Here is a 27,584-nt window from a genome sequence, read left to right as displayed (position 1 = left end):
CTTTGTTTAACAAATTAAGAGCAGCTATCCCAGTCCTGGCACACTGGTGAATCATGATTGAGCCAGCGACCTGACCCAGAGTCAGCAATCTCCAACAGAACTGGAATGGGACTGAACCAGCAATCTAGGACAGAGAGGGAACAAGCTCCACTGGGAGAAGAAGCCAGGGGCAAATCCAGTCCCAGAATCCCACCCAGTCCCGGGGCACTGGCGGATCAGGACAGAGCCAACAAATAGATCGAGTCAGCAATAGCCACAGGAACAGTCAAAGAGGAGTAATCACTGAGCAAATTAGCCAGAGTCAGAGACCGCTGAGGGTCTGAACATGAATCTGGGACCTTCAAGAGAGTAGACATATTCACCTAAGCCAAAATTCCGGTGGGTGTGTGTCCCGCGCTACCATCTCGCCAGCAAGAACCACGTGGGACACATAGGATACTTCTGCAGTAAAGCTTTAATGCCCCTTGGGAGAGCGAGCATCAGCCAACATGGCGGAGACCCAGATATGATGGAACCCATCCCTTATATAGGAAACAGACCCTGCTTCGGACGTGTCACTCTTGGATTGGTCCGCTGCTCCCAGTCCCAGGTGATGCCTCGGGAGTAGGCGGGGACACAGAAGTGGAAAGATACCAACACGTGTGCGTTCACCTGGTGGTGAAGCCGGATGTCAGCGCCATCTTGATGATGGAGGATGTGGCTGCGGCCTTCTACATCTCCCCCTAATTTTACTTCTTTGCAGAAAGGCAACTCCCTCAGAAGGTAAAGATAGAGGTCGCACTTCCCAAAATAGAAACATTAAAATGGGCTTACACGGAATCTGTCCCTAGGTTCATGACATCTGGAACCTATCCGGCCAGCCCTCTGCCATTTTTCTGGGAAAGGGAATATATGGCAGGAAACCCTTATGCAGGACGACATATCTCTCAGAGAGGGCCATTCTCTGTGCGATGCTCTTCAGCTCGACAACCTTTAGGGCTAGCTAAGCCAAGCATTCCATCCTGTGCCATGGACCATTGTCCTAGGGGTGCAGGAGCTGGTTGGCTTAAACCTTATTGCTTTAACATAGATAACCACATATAAGCAGAGGCTCCCTGTTTCAGGGCAGCCAGCGCTGGTGCAGATAACCATTTTGTCCCTATGGCTTTGGGATTTGAGTCAGCAGACCATTCAGAGGAGAAACACTATTCCATAGCGTAGGACCGTTCCAAAACATTTCCATCCCCACCCATTCTTTGAAGTAGGGGATGAAGGACACGATCCAGGACTGGAATCCTTTGGCCAGGCTTATGTCCACTCTCGTGGAGTTGATTATCACGATGGACCGTTTCAAGGAGGACAGCAAATAATCAAAATTCTCCTGCAAGATACAAAGACAGTTCTCGGGACAAGTTAGCCACTTTTATAAAGTTCTCATATGGTACACTGGTCATACATAAGGCTGGAGTTTTCCATTTACAGCCCAATTGGGCAAGCTGCCATAAGCTATCCACCTGTTTTTGCATTAGGTCAATTATTTGATTAAGAACCATTATTTCACCTCTAATAGATGTATCTATGGTAGCCTGCTGATCCAGGGCTGTAGCCACTGTGGTAGATAACTGATTGAGGGTCTCTGTTTTTCATGGTATAGGCCGTGCTGCCCCAGTGGCGCCTAGGAAAAATCCAGGCCCTGTTTGTTGATATAAGGTTTAAGATTTATTGGCTCCCATATTCCTTGCCGGTACGGTGGCCTTGGGTTCCAGATCCCGCCCGCCATCCAAGGGCTGTGCGTGGCCCTGGGCCTGCTCGCTGCGTGGCTCCGCGTGTCCCAGGCCAGGAAGTGGCGGCTCCACCCCCAGGCGCCCCCGCCTTTCCCGCGGGGCCAGCCCAGTCCTCCGCGGCTGTGTTGGTGGGGGAGTGTGGCGGGAGCCGACACCCAGACCGAGGCGGCATAGGCCGGCAACATCTCAAGGTCCGCGCCAGAGCCGCTGCAGCTCAAGGGGCCGATGGGAGAGGCGGCGAACAGGGCCGCCTCCCTACTAGCAAACTCTCAACACCTGTGCCATAGCAAAAGCGGCTGTAAACTCTCACAGATCCAGCCAACGACCCAATCACCCCAAAATCCAAGGGCCCTTCGCATCCATCTCCCTGCGGATCCTGAAACACCAGACAAGCCAAGCGTATATACAGCAATCTTTTAGGAGGACTTGAGTTCTTAAAATGCTAAGCAGTTCTTAAAAACTTAAGTCGCACTATGTAGATGTAATACGGTACTGTCTGTTTACTGTGTCTAAACCTTAATTGCGCCTTTATTATGATAATTACGACCAGTCCTGCCTGAAGTTAGCACAGTTTAGCGTAGCCAAATGAAACCAGAGCCATTTTAGCCTCAGAGACCCTCACAGTTTTATGTATATTGCAAGCCTTCTGTATGCCTGGCTGCTTATGGCACCGCTCTCATTCTCGGTACTGTTGTGACATCCTCCAGGCCAGGCACCAACTGAGCCGGTGCAACGTGCCCCCCACCATATCCACCCAGCAAAGCTCCGCCCCAGCCGCCCTCCAGCCATAGCTGCACCCATTCCGAGCCCAAACCGGTGTACGGAGCAAAGCGGAATTGTATTGGGACGCTGCATTTTAGGGGTAAACATTACAACATTTCAGGAGGTCTCGGTGATTCAAACCACATAAATCCCAAGTACACCCTTAGGCTCTCCTTTTCTGTGGAGATGAAAACAGAACCTCTTTTCCAAAACATCATATCCTTAGCAGCTTCTAAATTTAAATATCTTTCTCCTATCCAGTACACAAAAGACAACACACCTAACATAACATAAAGCTTTTGACCTTGTAAATCAGCCTTCTCCCCCATTTTTACTTTCTTAGAATCACTGGGGGTCCTTTTAACTTATTTTCTTTTCTGTCTCCCCCATTCTTTACCGGAGGGTCATTTTTAACTTATCTGGGTGCGCGCACAACCTCCCATTGCTGCTCAGTTTCTGATATGCTCTCTGGACTTTAGAACGTACCTCTCTGAGCATGCATGCCTGCAGTTCTGAATCCTCCTTGTGTCCAAAGGGTCTCCGGTGGTGCGAGTAGTTGTCAGGGTCCCCCGGCGTCCCGGGGTTTCGAGCACCAGTTGTCCCGCGCTACCATCTCGCCAGCAAAAACCACGCGGGACACATAGGATACTTCTGCAGTAAAGCTTTAATGCCCCTTGGGAGAGCGAGCATCAGCCAACATGGCGGAGACCCAGATATGATGGAACCCATCCCTTATATAGGAAACAGACCCTGCTTCGGACATGTCACTCTTGGATTGGTCCGCTGCTCCCAGTCCCAGGTGATGCCTCGGGAGTAGGCGGGGACACAGAAGTGGAAAGATACCAACACGTGTGCGTTCACCTGGTGGTGAAGCCGGATGTCAGCGCCATCTTGATGATGGAGGATGTGGCTGCGGCCTTCTACAGGTGTGGGCTTGAGTCTAAGATGTCCCAGGAACTAGGCCTGAGCCAGGACCTCTGCCACTCTGGGTGTGAATTAACCTGGGACCTCCGAGGGAACCAGAGATCAGGGGGGCCAAGCATGAATCTGGGACCTCAGAGGGAGTAGGCCTGAGCCAGGACCTCTGTGGGTCCAGGCATTAGTCTGGGACATCAAAGGAAATAGGCAGGAACCTGGAACCTCTGCAGGTCCGAGCATGAGTCTGGAATAGGCAGGTCCTCTGTGGTTCTGGGTGCACCCGAGCCTAGGACCACCAAGGCAGTAGACCGGGGCCAGAAACCTCTCCAGATCCAACTCCAAGCCAGGGACTTCTGAAGAAAAATAACCAGACCAGGATTTACAGAAACAGGGCAAAACCAGCAACCTAGGCCAAAGTAGGCCTGAGACAGCAAACTCCAAGGGAGCAGTACAAAGCACAGGAGTGCTGAGCTATGTCTAGAAACACAGAGTAACCAATTGGGTAACTAGAACTGTGGCACTGACTGTACCACGAGGAGCAATCACATAAGCTTTGAATTCACTGGCACCTAGAAGATTATTCAACAGAATCTCAGACAGCTCCAACCACACCTATTAGGGAAAAAGATAAGTAGAAAAGGTAAGAACACACGCAACACCACAGAGAGCAACACAATACCAGTAAAACCTAAAGACCATACAACATCAAGACCTGAACAACCAAATATGGATGAAGCAGAAGAAAATGACCTAAAAAATAACTTCAAGAGAATGTTTGAAACTCTAAAAGAGGAAATAAAAAATTCCCTTAAAGAAATGGAGGGAAATACAAACAAAAAATTGGAAGACATCAGCAAATCACTTAAAGAAAACCAAGAAATAAAACATTTGAAAGAAACTAATCAGGACTTCAAAACTGAAATAGAGACAATAAAGAAAATAAAAGACAAAAGAGTTATAGAAACAGAAATCATAAGAAAGTGATCAGGAACCACAAACGCAAGCATGAACAGCAGAATAAAAGACATAGAAGAATCTCAAACACTGAAGATACAATAGAGGAAATAGACTCATCAGTTAAAGAAAACATTAAATCTAACAAAATCTTAATACAAAATATCCAGGAAATATGGGACACCATGTAAAGGCCAAATCTAAAAAATAATAGGGATAGAAGAAGTTATTCAACTCAAAAGCACAGAAAATATATTTAACAAAATCATACAAGAAAACTTTCCCAGCCTACAGAAAGATATGCTTATGAAGATATAAGAAGCTTACAGAACACCAAATAGACTGGATACAAATAAAAAGTCCTCTCTTCAAATAATAATCAAAACATTAAACATACAGAGTAAAGAAAGAATATTAAGAGCTGCAAAAGAAAAAGGCCAAGTAACATATAAAGGCAGACCTATCAGAATTACACCTGACTTCTCATTGGAGACAATGAAAGTCAGAAAGTCACAGTCAAGCATTATGCAGACATTAAGAGACCACTGATGCCAGCCCAGACTACTATACCCAGCAAAACTTTCAATCACCATAGAAAAACAAACCAAGATTCCATGACAAATCTAGATTTCACCAATACCTAGCCATAAACCAGCCCTAAACAATATACTAGAAGAAAAACTCCAACCCAAGGAAGTTGGCTATACCAATAAAAACACAGACCATTGATGGTTTCATAGCAGCAAATCCCAAGAAGGGAAAAATGCACAAACTAACATCAGCAACAATGAAAACTAAATTAAGAGGAGATGGCAATCACTGATCATTAGTATCCCTTAATGTAAATGATTTTTGACAAAGAAGCTAAAAAATATAAAATAGAAGAAAGAAAGCATATTCAACAAATGGTGCTGGCATAACTGGATCTCAACATGTAGAAGAATGAAAATACATTCATATCTATCCCCACGTAAAAACTCAAGTCCAAATGGATCAAAGACCTCAACATAAAACGAACCACACAAACCTCACAGCAGAGACATTGGAAAGTATACATGAATGCATTGGCATAGGAGACCACTTCCTAAATATAACTCCAGTAGCACAGATACTGAGAGAAACAATTAATATATGGGACCTCCTGAAACTGAGAAGCTTCTGTAAAGCAAAGGGCACAATCAACAAGACAAAACAGCAACCTCCAGAATTGAAAAAGATCTTCACCAAACCCACATCAGACAGAGGACTGATCTCCAAAATATACAAAGAACTCAAAACTTAACATCAAAAGAACAAAAAAGTCCAATAAAAATGGGATACAGACCTAAACAGAGAACACTCAATGGATGAATCTCAAATGACTGAAAGACACTTAAGGAAATGTTCAACATCCTTACCCATCAGAGAACTGTAAGTCAAAACAACTCTGAGATTCCATCTTACACCTGTCAGAAAGGCCAACATCAAAAACACCAATGATAGCTTATGCTGGAAATGATGTGAAGAAAGGAGAACACTCCTCCATTGCTGGTGGGAATGCAAACTTGTACAGCTGCTTTGGAAATTAGTATGGTGATTTCTCAGAAAATTAAGAAACAATCTACCTCAAGACCCAGCAATACCACTTTTGAGTATACACCCAAATTAAGCATTATTCATAATAGCCAGAACCTGAAAACAACCTTACATGCCCATCAACCAAAAAATGAACAAAGAAAATGTGGTACATTTACACAATGAATTACTATTCGGTGGTAAAAAGTGACATCTTGAAATTTGCAGGCAATTGGATAGATCTAGGGAAAAAAACACATTGAGTGAGGTAGTCCAGACCCAGAAAGAACTATAATATGTACTCACTCATAAGTGGCTTTTAGACATAAAGCAAAGAAAAACCAGCCTAAAATTCACAATCCCAGAGAAACTAAAGAGAACTCTAAAAGAGACATACATGGATCTACACATAAAGGAGAAGACAAGATCTCCTGAGTAAATTGGGAGTATCTGGGTCACAGGAGAGGGTAGAAGCAGAGAGGGGAGAAAGCGAGGGAAGAGGACCAAAATGTATATAGCTCAATAAAAACAATTTTAAAAAAAGAAATAAAAATCTCATTCTAGATGTAAGACATTTGTAAGCAAAACTGCCCTTTTGTCATTTCTTATATACAAATAATGATGAAATTTTTCTTTACAAACATCTTTTTTTTCTAAAAAAAGATAAGGGTCTAGGGAGAGTGACTGAGGTAAATACAATGCATGTGGTAGTCAGAACTGGCCTGGCCCTAAAATAACACAGAAATTCCTTAAGCTGTTGGAAAGCACAAGTGACATGTCTCAAAAGGATGGGTTTTAAGAACTGAGGAGCAATGCTCAAGATTTAGTGGGGAAAAATCTGGGATAAACAAACAAAACAGTCTGAGAGATTTGGGTGAAGCCTGGATCTACAAATAGCAAAAGATCACCAGGTCATAAACTACATCCTTTCCCAGCATTCCAGGTGGAAGACAGGAAAACATCTCTTTCCTTTGATGAGGCATGCCTAGGTGTTTAACTTTTCCTGGTTTCCCTAGTGCTTATCTGTTTGTACAAGGACCTCTTACCCTCTACAAAACCTCTGTCTACATTCTCTGGGAGGTGACCTGATTCTTTCCATTAGTTATCAAACTTAAAAGAAACTGATTCTTGAATCTAAAACTCTACTATCACCTGAATCACTGTGCTCTGTAATTAAGACCTGGTAGGCTTAAAAATGGCTCCACAAGTACAAGCACTGGCTGCTTTGACAGAAGATCTATGTTTAATTTCCATCACCTTACACAGCTGTAAAAGGAGCGGCAGGCTGCATTCCCGCCCGGCTCGCGCACAGCTAACTTTACACTCGAAATAACAACACACAAATTGTATTCTTTTAAACACTGCTTGGCCCATTAGTTCCAACCTCTTATTGGCTAACTCTCACATCTTGATTAACCCATTTCTATTAATGTGTGTAGCACCACGAGGTGGTGGCTTACCAGGAAGGATCTTAACCTGCGTCCATCTTGGAGAGGAGAGCTATAGTGTCTGCCTCATTGCCTTCTTCCCAGCATTCTGTTCTGTCTACTCTACCCACCTATGTTCTGACCTATCAAGCCAAGCAGTTTCTTTATTAATTAGCCAATGAAAGCAACAGAAATACAGAAGCCTCTCCTACATCATTTCCCCTTTTTCTGTTTAAACAAAAAAGAAAGGCTATCACTTTAACACAGTAAAATTGCATATAACAAAACAGGTATCAAGCAAGAATTACAGTTAGAATATTTATATCTATTTTATCTTTTATCATAACTAAGGAAAACTATAACTATGACTAACCATTCTTCAACTCCATCAAAGACTCCAGAAGGATATAATATTACCTAAGCAAATAAGAAATAAGCAACTTCCAAACTCTAGAAATGACAGAGACATCTCGCTGCCTGGACAGTCACCCAAAGTTCCTCTGTACCATTGGGGCATCCTTCAGACCCATAGTATCCAGCAGACTTTTCCATGAAGCAAGAAAATTCAAAGACAGTTCAGTCACTATCTGCTATGTCCTGCAGAATGTCTCGCGGACTCTTTCATGAATCAGGAACCCCGAAAGACCATCTCACCTTTAGGTAAGTTCAGCAGTCCTCTCTCTGTGGGTTCTCTGTGTCCAGTTTTTGCAACAGTCCAGGCAAGAGCAGTTTCTTGTCCAAATGGCTATCAAACTCCATAAGGAGCCTCTTCAATGCCCATCTTCCTCTTGAAGCAGTTTGGTGCTGTCAGGAGCAGACGTGTCTCATTGTCATGAAAAGTCCTAAGTTATTAAAACATTAAATGCCATATTCTGCAGTCTTTCAAAGATATGAAGAATGCCTATCTGAAATATATCTATGCACGTCTAGAAAATCTAACTAACATGACTACAAGCTTGACTATTAATGATGATTATCCATTAACAATCTATATTTCCTAATTATACATTACATTTTTAAATGACCTACACAATCACAATACCTTAATCAAGACCAGAAATATACACATAACAAAATTGTCCTTAAAATCCACACCAATGCAAATTATTCATATCTATATCATATCCCCCTTTAAATGTAAAAGAACATTTATAAACAATATCTGGGAATATGGACGTAGTTATTTCTCTCCAAACTTCTTCCTGCTGAATGAGGGCGCTGTTATTCAGGTCTTTCATGGTATAATCTGTGTGCTAGATTCATCTCAGTTGGCAGTTGAGCAAAGTAATTTCTTGAGGGTGTTCACAGCAACCTTTCAGGAGGGCATGGTCTGTCATACCATATTGGGATAGAAGCAATCCACAGGGTCTCATCCTCTGTGAAATCAAAAGAAGACCCTCTCCAAAGCGTCATATCCTTAGACCCAAATTCTGAAGTCATAATACCCTTATGATATCCATTCTGGTTTAGCTTGGCAGCCCATATAATGAAATGTCTCCCTGTACTTAGCTCCTTCACAGTTAAAAGATTCAAAGAAAACACAATATACAGAATCCAAACTCTCTGTGAATTTTCCATTTTTACGTGGCTTATTTTTCTTTATTTCTTTTAATCTATAACTATCTGTACTTTGTCTCTTTAAAACTTTACCCTTTTTTAAGGCATTAACTTTATTCTCTATATTCTTTTTCTTCTCTCTCCCAAGCCTACGTAGACTCATCCAACACTGTGACCCATTTAGAGGTCTTTTATGTCTGAATCTGTTCTATTGTGAATCTGTAATTTTTTACTATCCAGGAGCATTTTTGTTTTGTATTTTTAAATCACTAAGCACTTAATAATCTAAGCTGTGACATTCCTAGGTCGAACACAGGTACTGCCTGCTTGCCCCACCCAGTCCAACATGGTAGAGCTGCTCGTGCCTCTGAGCCTTGCACATTGCACTGCTAGCATGGTGGAGGCACTTGTGCCTCTGAGATGCAGCACGCAATGACCCCGTTTTATGCACACAGTGAGTCTAGTTGCCATCAAACAAATCATAGCACTTTACTCCAAATGTTCTATTCAAAAGCTCTGTCTCCTACAGAAGCCAGACAGAGATAGCGATGGCAGCACAGTCCAGAAACTGGTATTTCAAAACTGCCACTTTGTAGTAGACCTGATCTCGCTGCCTACTCAGGCAGGAAGAACCGAGTCACGAGCATGGTCTCAGCTACTTTGCTCCCGACCCTGAGTGGGCACACAAAAGTCCAGGCCCAGAAATGCTCCATAGCCAGAGTTTGCACCAGCGAAAGCAGGGCTCAGGAAGCCTCGTTTTAAAATGACGCAGCTTTTTTTCTGCTGCTGTTGCTGAATCAGGAAATCTCTCTACAGCATGCCCTAGCAAACAGCAAAAGGCTGTGTTAAACTCTATATTTGTGTCTAGAATTCCTTTTTAAGCCCTCTTAGATTTTACATGTTGTTACCACGTTGGAGCGCCACTCTGTAAAAGGAGCAGCGGGCTGCATTCCCGTCAGGTTCGCGCACAGCTAACTTTACACTCGAAATAACAACACACAAATTGTATTCTTTTAAACACTGCTTGGCCCATTAGTTCCAACCTCTTATTGGCTAACTCTCACATCTTGATTAACTCATTTCTATTAATGTGTGTAGCACCACGAGGTGGTGGCTTACCAGGAAGAATCTTAACCTGCGTCCATCTTGGAGAGGAGAGCTATAGTGTCTGCCTCATTGCCTTCTTCCCAGCATTCTGTTCTGTCTACTCCACCCACCTATGTTCTGACCTATCAGGCCAAGCAGTTTCTTTATTAATTAGCCAATGAAAGCAACAGAAATACAGAAGCCTCTCCTACATCACACAGCTGCTCACAACCATCTGTAACTACAGATCCAGGGAATCCTGTGTGTACTTCTGGCCTCCACAGGCATTGTACACACGGTGTACAAACATACAAACGGGCAAAACCTCCATAGGTATAAAATTTTAAAATAAAAAAATGTTTTGAAAGACCTGATCTTTATATCCTTCTAACTTCACAGATGAAAATTGATCCATATTATGCTGGGAAAACATGGACTCTGCTCTTTCCTTGGAGAAATTGTCATTATTAAATAGTAACCAGACAACATTAAATATGTCATTAAACTTCCCTGCAGTGTGTCGGTGATGAATTTAGCCACTTGCTTTATTTTCTTCAAGGAATTTGTCACTACTAAACATATAATTAAATATTTATTGCTGAGTACCTTCAAAAGAATTCAGGAGCACAGAGCAAAGGTCAGCAAACTGTCCTCTCTTAACACTAAATCCTCAAATTTTGCCATCTTTGGTTGCTCTGACTGGCTGAAAGCAGGCTGGACTGAGAAATTTTTATAGGACCCTGAATATACGATTATACAAAAAATATAGAAATCAAATATTTAAAAAGTATTTATTTTTAAATGACTCTTTAATATATGTGCTGGTTAGGTTTTTTTGTCAACTTGACACAAGCTACAGTCATCTGGGGAGAGAAACTTCAATTGACAACACATTCCCATCAGATTGGCCTATGGGTATTTTCTTAGTGATTGATATGGGAATTCACAGCACATGGTATTCAGTGACACCTCTGGGCACATGGTCCTGGATTGTATAAGAAAACAGACTGAGCAAGTCAGGGAGAGCAAGTAAGTAAGCAGCATCACTTCATGGTCTCTGCATCAGTGCTTACTGATGAGAGTTCCTACCCTGATTTCCCTCAATAAGACTATGATATGGAAGTATGAGCTAAAACAAACCCTTTCTTCCCCAAGTTGCTTTTGATCATAGTATTTATCACAACAGTAGAAAGCAAACTAAAGCAGCATACAAATATTTTTACCATTATTAAGGATGAAAATATATATTAGTAAAATGTATATGCTTGTTTATTTGTACAAGAAGAATTAAATCTTGGCTGGATATCTGATACTATAGAACACAGCATCTTTAATTTTAATTTTTTACATTTGATCAATATTTTTTATAATCATCAATTCTAAGAACAGAGCAAGAGATGTAAAGAAATGTCTGTTCACTCCGAAAGAGAGTGTACTGGCAAGCCAACAGGATCCTGTCCAAGTCAAGTTTAGTGAATAAAAATTGGGATGACTAGACTGAGCCAGTGACCTGGGCCAGAGCAAGCCTGAGACAGCAAACTCCACAGGAGCAGGTACAGGGGAGCAACTGCTGAGGGAGTAGCTGGAGCCAGAGACCTCTGCAGGTTCAGGCATGTGTCTGTGACCTACGAGAGTGCCAGCAGGAACCAGAGACCTCTGCAGGTCCAGATGTGAGTATAGGACCTTTGAGGGAATAGACCTGAGCCAGGACCCCTGTGGGTCCAGGTGTGAGTCTGGGACCTCCAAGGAACTAGGCCTTAGCCAGGACCTCTGTAGGTCTAGGAATGAGTCTGGGCCCTCCAAGGGAGTAGGCAGGAACCAGAGACCTCTGCAGGTCCAGGCATGAGTCTGGGACCTCTGAGGAAGAAGGCCTAAGACAGGATCTCTGCAAGTCCAGGCACATCTGAGTCTGGGACCTCCAAAGGAGTAGATCGTAGCCAGAGACCTTTGCGATACCAACCCCAAATGAGGGAGCTCCACAAAAGTGGATCCAGACCAGGGACATTTACAGAAACAGGTATGTGTGGGCAACCTATGCCAGAGTAGGCCTGAGACAGCAAATTCCATGGGAGCAGAGCAAACCCCGGGAGTGCTGGGCCAACCTCCACGAAAAAATGGAGTGACTAATGGGGTGACAGGAACCGTGGCACTGACTGTATTGTGAGGAGCAACCATATGAGCCTTGGATCCACTGGCACCTGGAAGATTGATCACCAGAGTCACAGACATCCCCAACTACACCAATTAGAGGAAAAGATAGGTAGACAAGGTGAGAACACATATAACAACACAAAAAGTAACACAAAACCAATACAATCTAGTGACCCTACAACAGCAAGACTTGAACAACCAAATATAGATGAAGCAAAAGAAAATGACCTAAAAAATAATTTTAGGACCATGTTTGAGGCTCTTAAAGAGGAAATGAGAAATTCTCTCAAAGAAATTGAGGAAAAGACAAACAAAAAATTGGAAGACATCAGCAAATCACTTAAAGAAAACCAAGAAAAAGAAATCAAACATATGAAAGAAACTATTCAAGACTTGAAAATTGAAATAGAGACAATAAAGAAAACACAAGCCAAGGGAATTATAGAAACAGAAATCATGAGAAAATGATCAGGAACCACAAATGCAAGCATGAACAGCAGAATACAAAAAAGGGAAGAGAGAATCTCAAGCACTGAAGTTACAATAGAGGAAATAGATCCATCAGTCAAAGAAAACATTAAATCTAACAAAAGCTTAACACAAAATATCCAGGAAATATGGGACACCATGAAAAGACCAAACCTAAGAATAATAGGTATAGAAGAAGGAGTTGTTCAACTCAAAAGCACAGAAAATATATTTAACAAAACCACAGAAGAAAACTTTCCCAACCTAAAGAAAGATAACCCTATGAAGATACAAGAAGCTTACAGAACACCAAATAGACTGGATTCAAAAAAAAAAAAGTTCCCTTGCCACATAATAATCAAAACACTAAACATACAGAGTAAAGAAATAATATTAAAAGCTGCAAAGGAAAAAGGCCAAGTAACATATAAAAACAGACCTATCAGAATTATACCTGACTTCTCAATGGAAACAATGAAGACCAGAAGATCCTGGTCAAGCGTTATACAGACATTAAGAGACCACGGATGCCAGCCCAGACTACTATACCCAGCAAAACTTTCAATCACCATAGACAAACAAAACAAGATATTCCATGACAAAACAAAATTTAACCAATACCTAGCCACAAACCCAGCACTACAGAAAGTACAAGAAGGGAAACTCCAACCCAAGGAAGTTGCTACATCAGCAACACATACAATTAATGATCTCACAGCATCAAATCCCAAAGAAGGGAAAAACATATAAATTAACATCACCAACAATAAAAACTAAATTAACAGGAGATAGCAATTACTGGTCATTAATATCCCTTAATATAAATTGACTCAACTTACCTATAAAAAGACACAGGCTAACAGGTTGGATACGAAAACAGAATCCATCCTTCTGCTGTTTACAAGAAACACACCTCAACCTCAAAGACAGACACTGCCTCAGAATAAAGGGTTGGGAAAATATTTTCCAAACAAATGAACCTAGGAAACAAGCTGGTGTAGCTATCCTAATAGCTAACAAAATAGACTTCAAACTAAAAATCAATCAAAAGAGATAAAGAAGGACATTTCCTATTAGTTGCCACACCAACCCCAGTAGATTCTGTGTGACAAGTTCCACAGACTGCGGTGTTAGACTCCAAAGGGAGGAGGTCTCCTGGAACTGGTTGTGGAACTCTCTAGCCAGAGAGAAATTATTGAACCATAGTTCTCATGGCAGTCTGTCTGCTTCTATTTCCTTTTAATATTTACAAGATGTTCCTGATAGCCTGGGCCGAGTAGAAGTAAACCCCTTGAATTAGGGGTTACTGGCCATGACCTCTTTTCTAAGAAATTCAACGCTTTGCTTCATAATCATTTACATAATTACATAATAATACTTTGATAAAATATCCTTCCAACAATATATGAATTTGTATGGCTGTGCGTGTGTAGATGAGGTTGGCTTTGACATTGTGATATAGAAAGCACTGCTTAAGTATAGTTTTAAATTGAACTTTGAGGATTTTTAATAAGACAAAAGCTAGATGTTAAGATGAGGATTACGCATGAAAATTTATTAATGGACCTAGGAGTCATCCATTAACTATAAGTGATTTTTTGTATTTTGTTCTGTTTAGTGACTAAGATGTTATCTGTTCCATTCGTAATTGATTCTTTGAACCCACTGTCTAGGAAATGTATTACCTGATTGATTGTGTGCCTTCTTATGCCAGGTGACTATGATAATTGTTCTTTGTAACTGATTCACTGAACACATCTTTTAAGAATTGTAATACCTATTCTTCTTGTATAAAAACCCTTGTTTGAGAGCTGCAAAATACACTCAGATTCAAACTGCCTCTGTGTTTGTTTCTGTTTGTCACCGCCGAATCCTTACCCACCTAGTCTTAGAGAAATCACGTCCCAAAAAACCCCATACCCGGCTGGAGTGGTCAGTGGCAATTAGTCACAGGAAAAATCCATCAAGAGGAAATCTCAATACTGAACATCTATGCCCCAAATACAAGGGCACCCTCATACATAAAAGAAACACTTCTAAAGCTTAAATCATACATTAAACCCCACACACCAGTAGTGGGAGACTTCAGCACTCCCCTCTCACTACTGGACAGGTCAGGCAGACAAAAAATTAACAGAGAAATAAGGGAGCTAACAGATGTTACAACTCAAATGGACTTAACAGACATCTATACAATAGTCTATCCAAACATAAAAGAATATACCTTCTTTTCAGCACTTCATGGAACCATCTCAAAAAAATGACCACATACTCGGTAACAAAACAAACCTCAACAGATACAAAAAAATGCAATAACCCCATGTATCTTATCGGATCAGCGTGGCTTACAATCAGAATTCAACAGCAACACTAATTCCAGAAATCCCACAAACACATAGAAATTAAACTAGGCTCACCTGAATCACCAATGGTTTAAGGAAAAAATAAAGGGAGAAATTAAAGCCTTCCTAAAATTCAATGAAAATGACCACACAACATACCCAAATTTATGGGACACAATAAAAGCAGTGTTAAAAGGCAAGTTCATAGCACTAAATGCCTACATAAAGAAGCTGGAAAAAATTCCCACACTTTTAAACTTAAAAAAGTTTTAACATTTGAAAACTTTAGACCAAAAAGAAGCAAACTCACCTAAGAGAACTAGATGGCAGGAAATAATCAAATTGAGAACTGAAATCAACAAAATAGAAACAAAGAAAATAATACAAAGAATCAATGAGACAAAGAGTTGGTTCTTCGAGAAAAATTAACAAAATAGACAAACCTTTATCCAAACTAATCAAAAGACAGAAAGACAATATCCAAAGTAACAAAATTAGAAATGAAAAGGGGGACATAACAACAGACACCGAGGAAATTCAGAGAATCATCAGGTCATATTTGGAAACCTGTACTCCACAAAATTGGAAAACTTAAAGGAAATGGACAACTTTCTGGATAAATATCACTGACCAGAATTAAATCAAGACCAGATAAGCAAATTAAACAGACATATATCTGCTAAAGAAATAGAAACAGTCATCAAAAAATCTCCCAACCAAAAAAAAAAAAAGACTAGATGGTTTCAGCTCAGAATTCTATAAGATTTTTCAAAGAACTAATACCAATACTCCTCAAATTGTTCCACACAACAGAAACAGAAGGAACATTGCCAAACTATTTTTATGAAACTATAATTACCCTGATACCCAAACCACAGAAAGACATTACTAAGAAAGAGAATTACAGACCAATCTCACTCATGAACATTGATGCAAAAATACTAAATAAAATACTGGCAAATCGAATCCAAGAACACATCAGAACCATCATCCACCACGATCAAGTCAGCTTCATCCCAGAGATGCAGGGAGGGTTCAACATACGAAAATCTGTCAACGTAATCCACCATATAAACAAGCTGAAAAATGAAAACTACATGATCATCTCATTAGATACCAAAAAAGCTTTTGACAAAATACAACCCCTTCATGATAAAGGTCTTGGAGAGAGAAAAGGTATACAACATAATATAGGCAATATACAGCAAGCCAACAGCCAACATCAAACTAAATGGAGAGAAACTCAAAGTGATCCCACTGAAATCAGAAACAAGACAAAGTTGCCCACTCTCGATATTTATTCAATATAGTTCTTGGGGTCCTAGCTAGAGTAATAAGACAACAAAGGTAGATCAAGGGGATACAAATCTGAAAAGAAGTCAAACTCTTACTGTTTGCTTATGATATGATAGTTTACATAAGCAACCCCAAAAATTCTACCAAGGAACTTCTACAACTCATAAACACTTTCAGTAATGTAGCAGGATAGATGATTAACTCAAATAAAAAATCAGTAGCCCTCCTGTACACAGATCATAAAAGGGCTGAGAAACAAATCAGAGAAACATCACCCTTCACAATAGCCACAAATTGCACAAAATATCTCGGTGTAACTCTAACCAAACAAGTGGAAGACTTGTATGACAAGAACTTTAAATCTCTGAAGAAAGAAGGTGAAGAAGACACCAGAAAGTGGAAAGATCTCCCATGTTCTTAAGTAGGCAGAATTAACATAGTAAAAATGGCAATCTTATCATTTAAATAAAAGTAGGAGGAACTATTTTTTTCTTAAGTACAAGTTAGTCTATCTTCAGTAGAGGACTGCAGTGATGGACCATGTAACTATGAAGTGGGGTGATTAAGCACAGTATTTTGCCAGTCTCTGCCTGAATCTAGGTCAAGGAATGCAAGCCACCAAGCAGGAGTTGCTCAAGATGAATTTCTAAAATTTGTCTCTGCTTAAACATTTTTATGTGCTCTTGCTCATTCCTTTTACAGAGGGTGAACCCCAAACTATGTGTGATATATATATAAAATCAGTATTCAAACTGACATGTTGTCAGAACATACTGCCCTTTTTATAAATTAGCACCATAATTGTTTCTGGTTTATAGGCACTCTAGTGCTTTTTAACTTTTTTTTTTTTCGTTCTTCGAGACAGGGTTTCTCTGTGTAACAGCCCTGAATGTCCTGGAACTAGCTCTTGTAGAATAGGCAGCCCTCGAACTCAGAAAGATCTGCCTGTCTCTGCCTCCTGAGTGCTGGGATTAAAGACATGCGCCACGTAAAAGCTTAAGTGAACTCTGAGGTTTGTTGTTGTTGTTTCGGGTTTTATTTTGTTAAAGAGGACATGACCATGACAGTGGGAGGGGAAGGTGATGGGGTCTGGGAGGAAGTAGGGAAAGGATTTAAAGATTAATACATATGTATATAATACATTGCACACATGTATTAAATTCTCAAAGAATAGAAATTATTAAAAAGGGGGGGCTACATAGATGGATCAGTGGTTAAGAACTATTAACCACTATTCTTGTAGAGGCCCAGTGCTCAGAAATGGTCAGTAGCTTCGGCTCCAGGGGATCCAAGGCCCTGTTTTAGCCTCCGCGGGCACTGAATGCACAAAGTGCACAGACTTGCAGACAAAACGGATAAAGTAAGAAAATTTCTTAAGAGTTGGGAGGGGGCTACAGAAATGGCTCCGCAATTAAGAGCACAAAGGGATCTTGTATAGGAACTGAACTCCGTTACTAGCACCAAAATCATGGTAGTTCACAACTGCAGTACCGCTGGTACTCGTACACGCGAGCATGCGAGCGGGCGTGCACAAACACACACTTCAACTAAATAAACTGTAAAAGATTAACTCCCTCTCCCTACCTTCCTGTGAGTTCAGCCTCCCTCAGAACCCGCCAAATCACATTAAACTTCACCTGATCCAAAGCAACACAGAGAACCCCTGTCTCGGGGAAAAAAAAAATCAAACATCACCTGAACCAGCCAGCCGCAGGCTCACGACCTTTGTCCGCTAGCAGCCAGCTATCTGGCTCTCAGGCTCTGCAGAACTCGGATGTCTCCAGGGATTCATTAACGGGGCGCCCCACCTGTAACGCTTCCCTTTAAGTGGGTCTTTTCTCATTCTGGACCGCCCCACCCACCAATTTGGTTGGCGCCCATGCTGGAAACACGTCATCCAACTGCGCCACCCGGAAGTCGTGGTTCAAATTAACAGTTATTGCAGGTGGCCCTAAGGTAAGCACCGCGCACCGTGAGTGGATGAGTCTTAGAGTCGGGTTGGGCAAAAGGAGGAACCCCGTAGTAGGAGCTGACAGAAGTCATCCCCAACGTTGAGAGGTTGGAGAGAACTTTCTATAGTTAAACAGGAGCGCTCATTGTGGTTTTCCCCCCTCCTCACTCAGGCGACATCATGGCGACACCCCCAAAACGGCGGGCCTTGGATACTGTAGGAGAGAAAGTGCTGCGATACGAGGCCTTTATCAGTGACGTACTGCAGCGAGACTTGCAGTGAGTGACAACGCAGATTCTAGGCGTGACGTTTGAGAAATTCCACGTGGTGGGTGGGACAGAATCCCTGCCAAACTTTTGGATTGGCCGGGAAGAGGGGTTGACGTCCGGGCTATGATTTGGTTTAACATGGCACTTGTAGGAGAGCGAGCCTTTGATGTTGTTTGTCGTATTAAAATAGTCATTACGAACCCACAGTATTTCAGACTGGGCCATTTAACCATTATTTATAAACAAGTTGTACCACACCTCTCCTCCCTATGCTTTATGAACTTTTCCTCATGTGTGAGATGGAAAAGTTTATGGGGCCTTCTTAATGTGGGTCTTTTTGAGTTTTACATGTATCAACCCGGGTAAAGAATGTAACCCAAAGCCGAGAGTGGTAACACAGGACTGTAATTCCAGCACGAGGGAGGCAGAAGCAGGCAGAGCTTCAAAAGTTGGGAACCAGCCTGGGCTATAGACTGACTGTCTCAAAAAGAAAAAAATTTAGACTAAAGCCAGGCTCAGGCTCTGTGGTGTGTGCCAGTAGTCCTATCTAGTGGTGAGGTGGGAAAATTTATTTCTTTAGCCAGAATGTTCAAGCCAGCTTTGACAATAGAACATGATTCTATTAAAAAAAAAAAAAAAAAAAAAAAAAAAAAAAAAAAGCTCACTGTGATGACACAGGTCTGTAGTCCCTGTACTTGCAGTGGGTAAAGCAGGAGGACCCAGAGCTCAAAATTATCCTCAGCTACATTTCAAAGTTGAGTACAGCATAGACTCTGAGACTGTGTCTCAAAAAAAAGAAGCTAGCAGGATGGCTTGCCTTGCCTCCAATACCCATACCCTGGGCTAGCTCTCTGGGATCTAGTAAAAGGAAAAAAACTCCCAAAAGCTGTTCCCTGAGTTACATGTGTGTACCATGTCACGAATACATGTATACAAAAGAAATACATTATGTAAGAATACTTTTTTAAAAATGCACATAAACCTAACTGCTATTATATTAAGGCTGAGAGAAATACTAGCCTGGGAAACTCAGCTCTAGTCTCAGAAAATAAAACAAATAACCTGGATAGTTGTTGTGAAAAAGGAATTTTGCGCCAGTGCCTGACACACAATAAAGACTCAATAACTAGATGATTACCATTGCTGTCATTATTAATCTGAACAGAAAGTTAGGTGTTCAGAGTTAGAGCTGTATGATCATCCTAAACAAGATAGCGGAGAGGGAAGGTATATTTAGGGTGGAGATGGAACATTTTAATTAGCATAATGCACTGAGTAAAATACAATATTTGTAATAGAATTAAAGTATACAGTGCTTACCCATTTGGGTGACATTTAAAACACTTTAAAATCAAGTCATAGTAAACACTTGGTTCTAATGACTCCTATGAGGGGAAACTAAATCCCAAACAGATTTTCTACTTGCCAAAGACAAAGACATTGCCAGTAAGAGGTAGAGCTCAGGATGAAATACAGTCTGACTTATATTTATTAAAATACTTGGTGTGTCTTTCTCTGTCTATACCCCACTGTGTGTGTGTGTTTAACACAGGGTCTCACTATGTAGCCCAGGCTGGTCTTGAGTTCGATTCTCCTGCCTCAGTCTTTCAACTACTAGGATTACTTTCATGAACCACCACACCTGCTTAAAATGGCTATTGGGCCATGATGTGATATATCTCAAGAGGAATGGGACTGCCTAATGTTCACTGTTGTATTTCTACATATTAGAAAGGTGCTGGATCATCGAGACAAGGTATATGAGCAGCTGTCTATATACCTTCAACTGAGAAATGTCATTGAGCGACTCCAGGTAAAGGCCTTTAAATTGGGTATCAGTTTGTGTGTATGTACAAAGAAGGAAGAAACCCCAGAACAAAACCTTTTACCTGCCTTAATAATTGGCCACTGACACCTACTTCTTTTCTCCTGGCCCTACAGGAAACTAATCATTCGGAGTTATATGTGCAGGTGGATTTGGGCTGTAACTTCTTCGTTGACACAGTGGTGTGAGTGTATTCCCTTCCCTCTGAGTTTCTCCCTTCTTTCATGCAACAAGTATTTCTTAATATTTTCTATATATTAGATTATGGTGGCTTTTCTATTACATTAAGATATAAGCTACATGCTGTGGCTGTGACAGTAAATACCTTCTCTTACAGAGCATTCACTTTGGGGAATTGAAGGGAATAGGAAATATCTTAAACTGTCCAATATACTAAATGATAATAAAGACTTCCTCCACTTCCTCTGACTTCTTTCCTCAGCCCAGATACTTCACGCATCTATGTGGCCCTGGGATATGGTTTTTTCCTGGAGTTGACACTGGCTGAAGCTCTCAAGTTCATTGACCGAAAGAGTTCTCTCCTCACAGAGTGAGTTCATTCCATGAGGATAGTATGTATAACCACCTACATTGGCTCTAGGTGCAGGGCAGTGGTACAGCATTTGCCTAGCATGCTTAAAGCCCTGGGTTCTATCCTTAGCACACACCAAACAGAAAGACACACACAAAATACATAAAAGTCAGATATGGTGGTACACACCTGTAACCCTGGGACTCTGGAGGATGAAACAGGAGGATCTTGAGTTTGAGGCCAGTCTAGGTGATAAAACAAGGCCCTATCTATTAAAAAAAAAAAAAAAGAATAAATAGGCATCACAAAATGTAACGCTCTACCCTTTTTCCCCCATGACTACATGGAATGGAACTTAGAGAACCATACTACCTTCCTCTTTAGAACTACAAATTGGCAAATAGTTTAATCAAGGGCAGTATAATTCCAAACTAGTGGCCATTTAGAACAAGTTCAGTTTTTATAGCAAGTTTTCCTCCTATGACACAGGGTTTCAGGGTCTTTAATTTTTTTTTTCTTTTTGAGAATTGACAATTTTTCTCAAAATGAGGTATTTGATGCTATCAGTGCCTATCAGAAAAACTCCTTGCCTCGTCTTTCTAATCTGTTGACATTCTTTCTACCGGTGTGATGAAATATGTGCTTGACCTCATATTGCTCTGTTATAACTAATAGAGCTGTCTCAAACTTCCATCATTCTAGATTAGGATTTGAGTCTATGTGGTTGAACTTTCTTTTTAAAACTTGATTACTTGGGATACACTTCATATTAACATATTTTTCTGGTTGCTTTTTGTATCCAAAACTGCCTACCAGTACTTAATTGTTTTTAATGTATTTCTTTGATTATTATTATTATTATTGTGTGTGTGAATGTGTGTGTGTATCACACATGTATATATAATCTACTGAGTCCATTTAGCTTTGTTTGTATGTACATGTGTCCAGGGTTGACTACTTGAGACTGGGCAACCTATGTGAGAGTTTGTCCCTAAAGGAGACTGATTCTGCCTCTTTCAGCAGACTTTGATCACTTGTAGTTCTTCATCTCGAGGTAGGCCATTGTGTAATTTCCCCTTTCCACTTTGACATGCCAACTGGTGTTATCATTATGCTGACTTTATTCATATTCTTGGAAATTCACAGGTACAGCTTTCCTAGCTTGTCTAGGGAATATCTAACAGCAGACATTCTGAGCCTCTGACTCTTATGATCTGTTCACCCTATTTCTATGATTTTCCCTGAGCCTTAGGTATAGGGGTTACATTACAGATGTATCAGTTGGGGTTGGGCACCTCACAGACTCTTATTCTCTGCATTTGGCCAATTGTGGATCTCTGTGATAGTCTCCATCTGCTGCAAAAAGAAACCTTTTTTTTTTTTTCGTTTTTCAAGACAGGGTTTCTCTGTGTATCTTTGGCTGCCCTGGATCTCATGCTATAGACCAGGCTGGCCTCAAACTCACAGAGAGCCACCTGCCTCTGCCTCCTGAGTACTGGGATTAAAGGTGTGTGCCACCACTGCTCGGCACAAAAAGAAACTTTTTTAATGAGGAGTGACAGCTACACTTATCTGTGGGTGAAAGGATTTTTTTTCGAAAACAGAAATTATATTAATTTAGGCTCTTGGGTCTATGGCCACTCCAGCAATGGGTAGTTAGCTAGGTTTACAGTACCAGGACTAAATTCCTTCCTGTTGTGCAGGCCTTAACTCCAGTAACACAGCTGATGGTTAACTCCAAGATAAAAGGTGCTTCTCTTGCCCCATTGGAAATATCTTGCCAGTCAAATCATTGTTGTGATTCATATATTTTTATAGCTGGGTAGAACTAGTATTGATCCTCTCCCTTGGTACTTTACATAGCACCTATGAGAGCCCGTCCTCATGGAAGAGGCTTCCAGGTTAGTACCAGCTTGATTCTTCTTAATTCCTATGTCTAAAGTACCATATGTATTTTCAGGAGTGGAGTCTTAACATTTAAGTTCTGGAAGGCAACCAAGAGCAACAGCAATTGCCTATATAGCTTTGGTTAGTCTCTTTAATTCCCCTGACCAACAACTCTACAGCAATCTAGGCAAGTAGATCTCAAGTTGGAGGCCAGCTGGGCTATGCCTGTCACTGGAGTTTTTGCTAGATAGTTTATAATACATACATACATACATACATACATACATACATACATAATGTATGTATATATGCATATATACTTTAAATTACATAGATATGTTAAAGTACGTACATACAGCAGTGTTTCCCTATGGCCATTTCAGTCATCCTCATGTTTTTTAACCCTCCTCTGTCCCTCTTCCTCAGTGCTTCTCTCCCTCTCCCCTCCCCAGATAAAGCCTCCCCAACTTTTCCCAGTTCCCCATCATAGCACCTGTGACATACTACCCCATTCTCTACAGTTTCTACTCTTCCCTGTCCCCTGGTCCCTTTTTACTTTCCTGGTTCTTGTGGTTACTCCAGCTTATATACTCACATCTAAAGATTCAGAGTTAGTATCCACAAATAAGAGAAAGCTTGCGATGTTTATCTTTCTGGGTCTGAGTTACCTCACTCAGTATAATATGCTGTAGTTCCATCTATTTACCTGTAAATTTCTTAATTTCACGTTTCTGTTTAGCTAAACAGAATTCTGTTGTGTATATGCACCATATTTTTATTATCCATTCATCTAGTGGATAACATTTATATTGTTTCCATTTCATAGCTATTGAGAGTGAATAGAGCAGCTATGAACATGGCTGAGAAAAGGTATTCTTGCTCTCCAGCAATAATGCTATGCTTCATACCCTGTCCTAATCATAGACTTAAGTATTATTTAAGGATAAGGATGTTGGGTTCCTTTGAATTCAGCAATCTTCGTTCATTCAACATCCATTGGGTCCCCACTCTGTGCCATATACTTCTTCTGGTCCTCATTATACAACAAGCAACAAAACAGACCGCAGTCTGCCCTCGCAGCTGTCATTCTGATAAAAGGAAACAATGAGTAAATAAGGCCATGATGTAGTATAATAGATGTTGACAGTGGTACAGACAGTACATAATGGAGATGGGAAGTTTTGCTTGAGATGGAGTTGTGGTGTTGAATGGCTGACTGGATATGAAACATAAAGAGGAGCCTTGAAGCTGCAGTACATGTCAGTCGGTAGCAGAGTATATAACTGGGCTGTGTGAGGCCCTGAGTTCAAAGCTAATTCTGCAAAAAGAAGAGAATCTGGGTTTTTGGTAAGCAACCAGAAAGATGCCATTACTTCTATCTGAGATGGAAAAGCAGACCAGTGGAAGAGCTGGGGCTCAGTGTAGGACTTAGACACCAAAGTGAGGTTTTTGAACATAGTTGGCAATATAAACTTAGGAAAATACTGGTTATTTTCCAACTTAACTTTCTATCCCATTGCCTTGTTTCTTTGTGAAGTCTTTAGTTTCATTTACCCAGATCAGCACAATTAAATTGGATTTCCTATTATGCTATCAAGATCCTGCACTATCTAGCCCCTTCTGCTGCTTCCACACTCTCTAATACCATCTACCTTAACTATACACTTAATTCCTAATACTGACCACTTTTCACAAAGCTTTTTTGTGCCCCTTGGTCCTTTCTCTTACACTTGACTGCAACCCTTTCGCCCTGCCTTCAAAATACATACCAAACTGAGTTCTTTCTATTACTTCAGCTCTACTGCTCCCTGTAGTCTGAGCGTCCATTCTTCACCTGGACTATTGCATTAACCTCCTCACTATATTTACTGACTTCACATTTGGGTTTCTTGTCCTGTCAGTGCTCTGCCCTATAGCCAGGTGTATTCTTTAAACCATAATGAGTTTATTTATCCAATCAGTTTGCATCTATCCTCTACTCTCAACCGTCCTCTTGTTCCCACCTTATTTAATATAAAAGCTAAGGTCTTTACCACAATCCTGCAGACTTTACACCCTCTGCCTCCTCCCTTACCTCTGTACTTCACCTCTTAGGATCCTCCTTCACATATTCTCTAGCCACAGTGGCTAGTGCCTGAACCATACCAAGCACACCGCTAACACCTTTGTATTGGCTGCTCTTTTGGTTGGAACACTTATCTTCCGTATCACCCACACTATATGAACGTCTTCATTTTAGGTAAGTGGTAGAGTGATAGTACATATCTGTAATCTCGGCAAATCAGCAGGAGGATCTTGAATTTGGAAGTGAGGCTGGGCTATATAGTCTTAAAATAAAACCTCTCAGTATAGCCAAACCTGAGCACTCTTTAAAATTGAAGCCTCCCCTTGCTACCTCTTTCCCTTTCGTTATTAATTTCCTTATACTTAGATCTAACACATGGTTGCTTGTGTTTATTTTGCCTCTTAATATTTTAAGAGCTAGAGAGAAGGCTTGGTAGTTAAGAACACATACTGCTCTCCAGAGGAACTGAGTTTGGTTCTAGAACCCATGTCAGGCCCTTCACAACCAGCTATAACTACAGCTCCAGGGGATCTAATGTCTTCTTCTGACCTCTGTGGGCACTTCCACTCAAGGGTACATTTTCCCTACACACAACAGACAGATAATTAAAAACTAAATTTTTAAGGGAGCTCCAGGAGCCCAAGAATTTTGTTTCATTTACTGCTGTGTCTGCTGCTATTTCCCCAATATTTATAGCTGCTTGACATCCAGAAGACATTCAATAATCTTTACTTTTTGTTATCATATACTCATTATAATGGGTTTCATAAAGACAGTTTCTTTCCAGTGTAGTTTGTTCAGAGACCCTGTATTCTCCTTCCCCCCCTTCCCCTTATCCAAAAAAAAAAAAATTACTACATTTTTTGTGAGTACATGTAAAGGTAAAAGGTCAACTTTTGGAAGTCAATTCTCTCCTCCACTATCTGGGTCCTGGGAATTGAACTCAAGTTGTCAAACATGGCAAGCAATCACTTTTACATGCTGAGCCATCTCACTGGCCCTATTCCCCTCAGTTTTTAAATGAGGAAATTCCAAGTAGTAGTAGACATCTCTGCATAGGAGCAGCCCAGGTTGAAGTCATCCAGGATGCAAGCATTTCTTGAAATGATGAGGAAGACATCATCATCGTAAGCCTAAATAGGGCCCACTTTGCCCTTTCTTGTTCCTTTTTTCTAGGCTCAGCGACAGCCTCACCAAGGACTCCATGAATATCAAGGCCCATATCCACATGATGCTAGAGGTGAGAACAGCTCACTCCACTCTACCCTTCAAATATTTTAGGATGATAACCTGAAGGAGAAAGCCAAAAAAGGGAGGGGTCATCTTTCCTTCCGAACTGAAACCAAGGAAGTGAAAAGCAGAGAAAACATGGGGCAGGATCTGAACCCAGCTTCTGTTCAGTCTATTTTGTCCTCTTTTACAGGGACTTAGAGAACTACAAGGCCTGCAGAATTTCCCAGAGCCATCTCCCCATTGACTGCTTCTTCCCATCTAATATTAAAGAGCCGAATGCCTTGGAATTACATAGCCATTCTTTTTCCCCTCTCACTGACTGACTAAGTGCCCTGGAAAGCAAAGTTACTGGAGACCCATCCACTCTGTAGAACCTTATCTAAAACACTCTAGAGGTCTTGCCTCCGATTTGTATTTTCCACATGACTTTATGCTCTACCCTTTTTGTCACCTTGTAAACTTCGACCCACCTCGTCACAATTTAATTCCTTTTCCTAGATACTTGTATCTGTGCTCTTTGTATTACCATAAAGAATGAACTGATGCATGGCCTGGGGGTGAAGTTCAATTGGTAGAGTGCTTGCCTATCACACATGAAACCCTAAATCATAAGAGGTCTACCTGAGTAGGCAGGAAGGTCAGAAGTTCAAGGTCATCCTGAGCTATCCATGAGACCCTTGAAACAAATTTTAAAAGTGCCAATTCAAAGTAATTTGTTTCCATGGCCATTAGCCTTTTCCTCAGATCTTAAGGCTTATTACCTCTCTTTCACAGCCTTGATTTGTTCCCTAAATGGTTCCAATAGTACTAAATAGATTTGGTTTCCACCATTAGGCACAGATCCTGCCTTTCCTACTACAGGCCCTATAACCTAGAGTCTAGTCTTAGATAACTAAGAACCAAGTTCCACCCTTATAACTGGCTGCAATTTGATCCTGCCCTTGTAGACAGACAGTTAATTTCCACCCCTCAACTCCCTTGTGTATCTGACAGCCATTCAGTCCTCCTACCTCTGCTGGATTCTAAATTCGTCTTGCCTAGCTAATTACCATAGCGTTACCCTACCCTCCTACATAGAGTCAAGCCCTACCCCGCTGCTATTCCTCATCCTAAATAAGTCCCGTTTCCGCTGAACCGCATGGTGTGCAGCACCACCTACTTTGGTGTTTTGGCAGCTGTCTCGGTGCCTCCACCAATCAGCTGAAAACAGAACCCATCCACCGCCCTTCCATCCTCTGGGACTGTCTGCCATCAATCTCATTTAGGCCAATCGGTGTGAACCAGGCGTCCTCCTCCCCCAACCTTGGCACTTGGCTACCAGTTGTCGACCCAATCAGGGCGAAGGATAAGTGCCGCCCAACGCCTCTCTAGTTGGCCACCCGCAGTCCATCAATCCCTTTCAAGCCAATCGTGTCACAGCTCTGTTAGGATTCCACCACCAGGCCCTGAAGCTGTGCCTACATCCTTGACTTTATGGCCAATCAGCAAACAACAGGACTCTCAGCTCCTCCCCTGAGGGCCCACGTGAGCGGAGGGGAAACGCA

The 27,584-nt window shown here is 41.3% G+C and overlaps 1 protein-coding gene and 1 long non-coding RNA gene across 5 annotated transcripts; one reads left to right on the top strand and one right to left on the bottom strand.

Annotated features, from left to right (window-relative positions):
- Positions 1 to 436: 436 nt before the first annotated feature.
- LOC146889099 (uncharacterized) lies at positions 437 to 18,112 on the bottom strand. The gene is made up of 3 exons (XR_015000244.2): positions 17,974 to 18,112; positions 8,033 to 8,220; positions 437 to 3,796 (listed from the first exon to the last, which is right to left on the bottom strand). It is a non-coding gene; the product is annotated as an uncharacterized LOC146889099 (long non-coding RNA).
- Uxt (ubiquitously expressed prefoldin like chaperone) lies at positions 18,095 to 26,584 on the top strand. Of its 4 annotated transcripts, none has more exons than XM_048461459.2 (7): positions 18,095 to 18,234; positions 18,402 to 18,507; positions 20,230 to 20,311; positions 20,440 to 20,507; positions 20,766 to 20,873; positions 25,984 to 26,047; positions 26,231 to 26,584. In XM_048461459.2, exons 2-7 carry the CDS (start codon positions 18,410 to 18,412, stop codon positions 26,282 to 26,284), a joined length of 474 nt encoding a protein of 157 aa, XP_048317416.1. In that variant the 5' UTR covers positions 18,095 to 18,234; positions 18,402 to 18,409; the 3' UTR covers positions 26,285 to 26,584. The 4 variants fall into 4 exon arrangements, with proteins under 4 accessions (XP_048317416.1, XP_087758901.1, XP_087758900.1 ...); XM_087902774.1 differs by lacking the exon at positions 18,095 to 18,234 and adding an exon at positions 22,719 to 22,756 and having other exon boundaries at positions 18,247 to 18,507; XM_085684446.2 differs by lacking the exon at positions 18,095 to 18,234 and having other exon boundaries at positions 18,253 to 18,507.
- The last annotated feature ends 1,000 nt before the right edge of the window (positions 26,585 to 27,584 follow it).

This window comes from Myodes glareolus, chromosome X (assembly GCF_982192425.1).
Source record: "Myodes glareolus chromosome X, mMyoGla1.1, whole genome shotgun sequence".
In the NCBI taxonomy this organism is placed as follows: domain Eukaryota; kingdom Metazoa; phylum Chordata; class Mammalia; order Rodentia; family Cricetidae; genus Myodes; species Myodes glareolus.
This window is presented reverse-complemented; position numbering and strand designations above follow the sequence as displayed.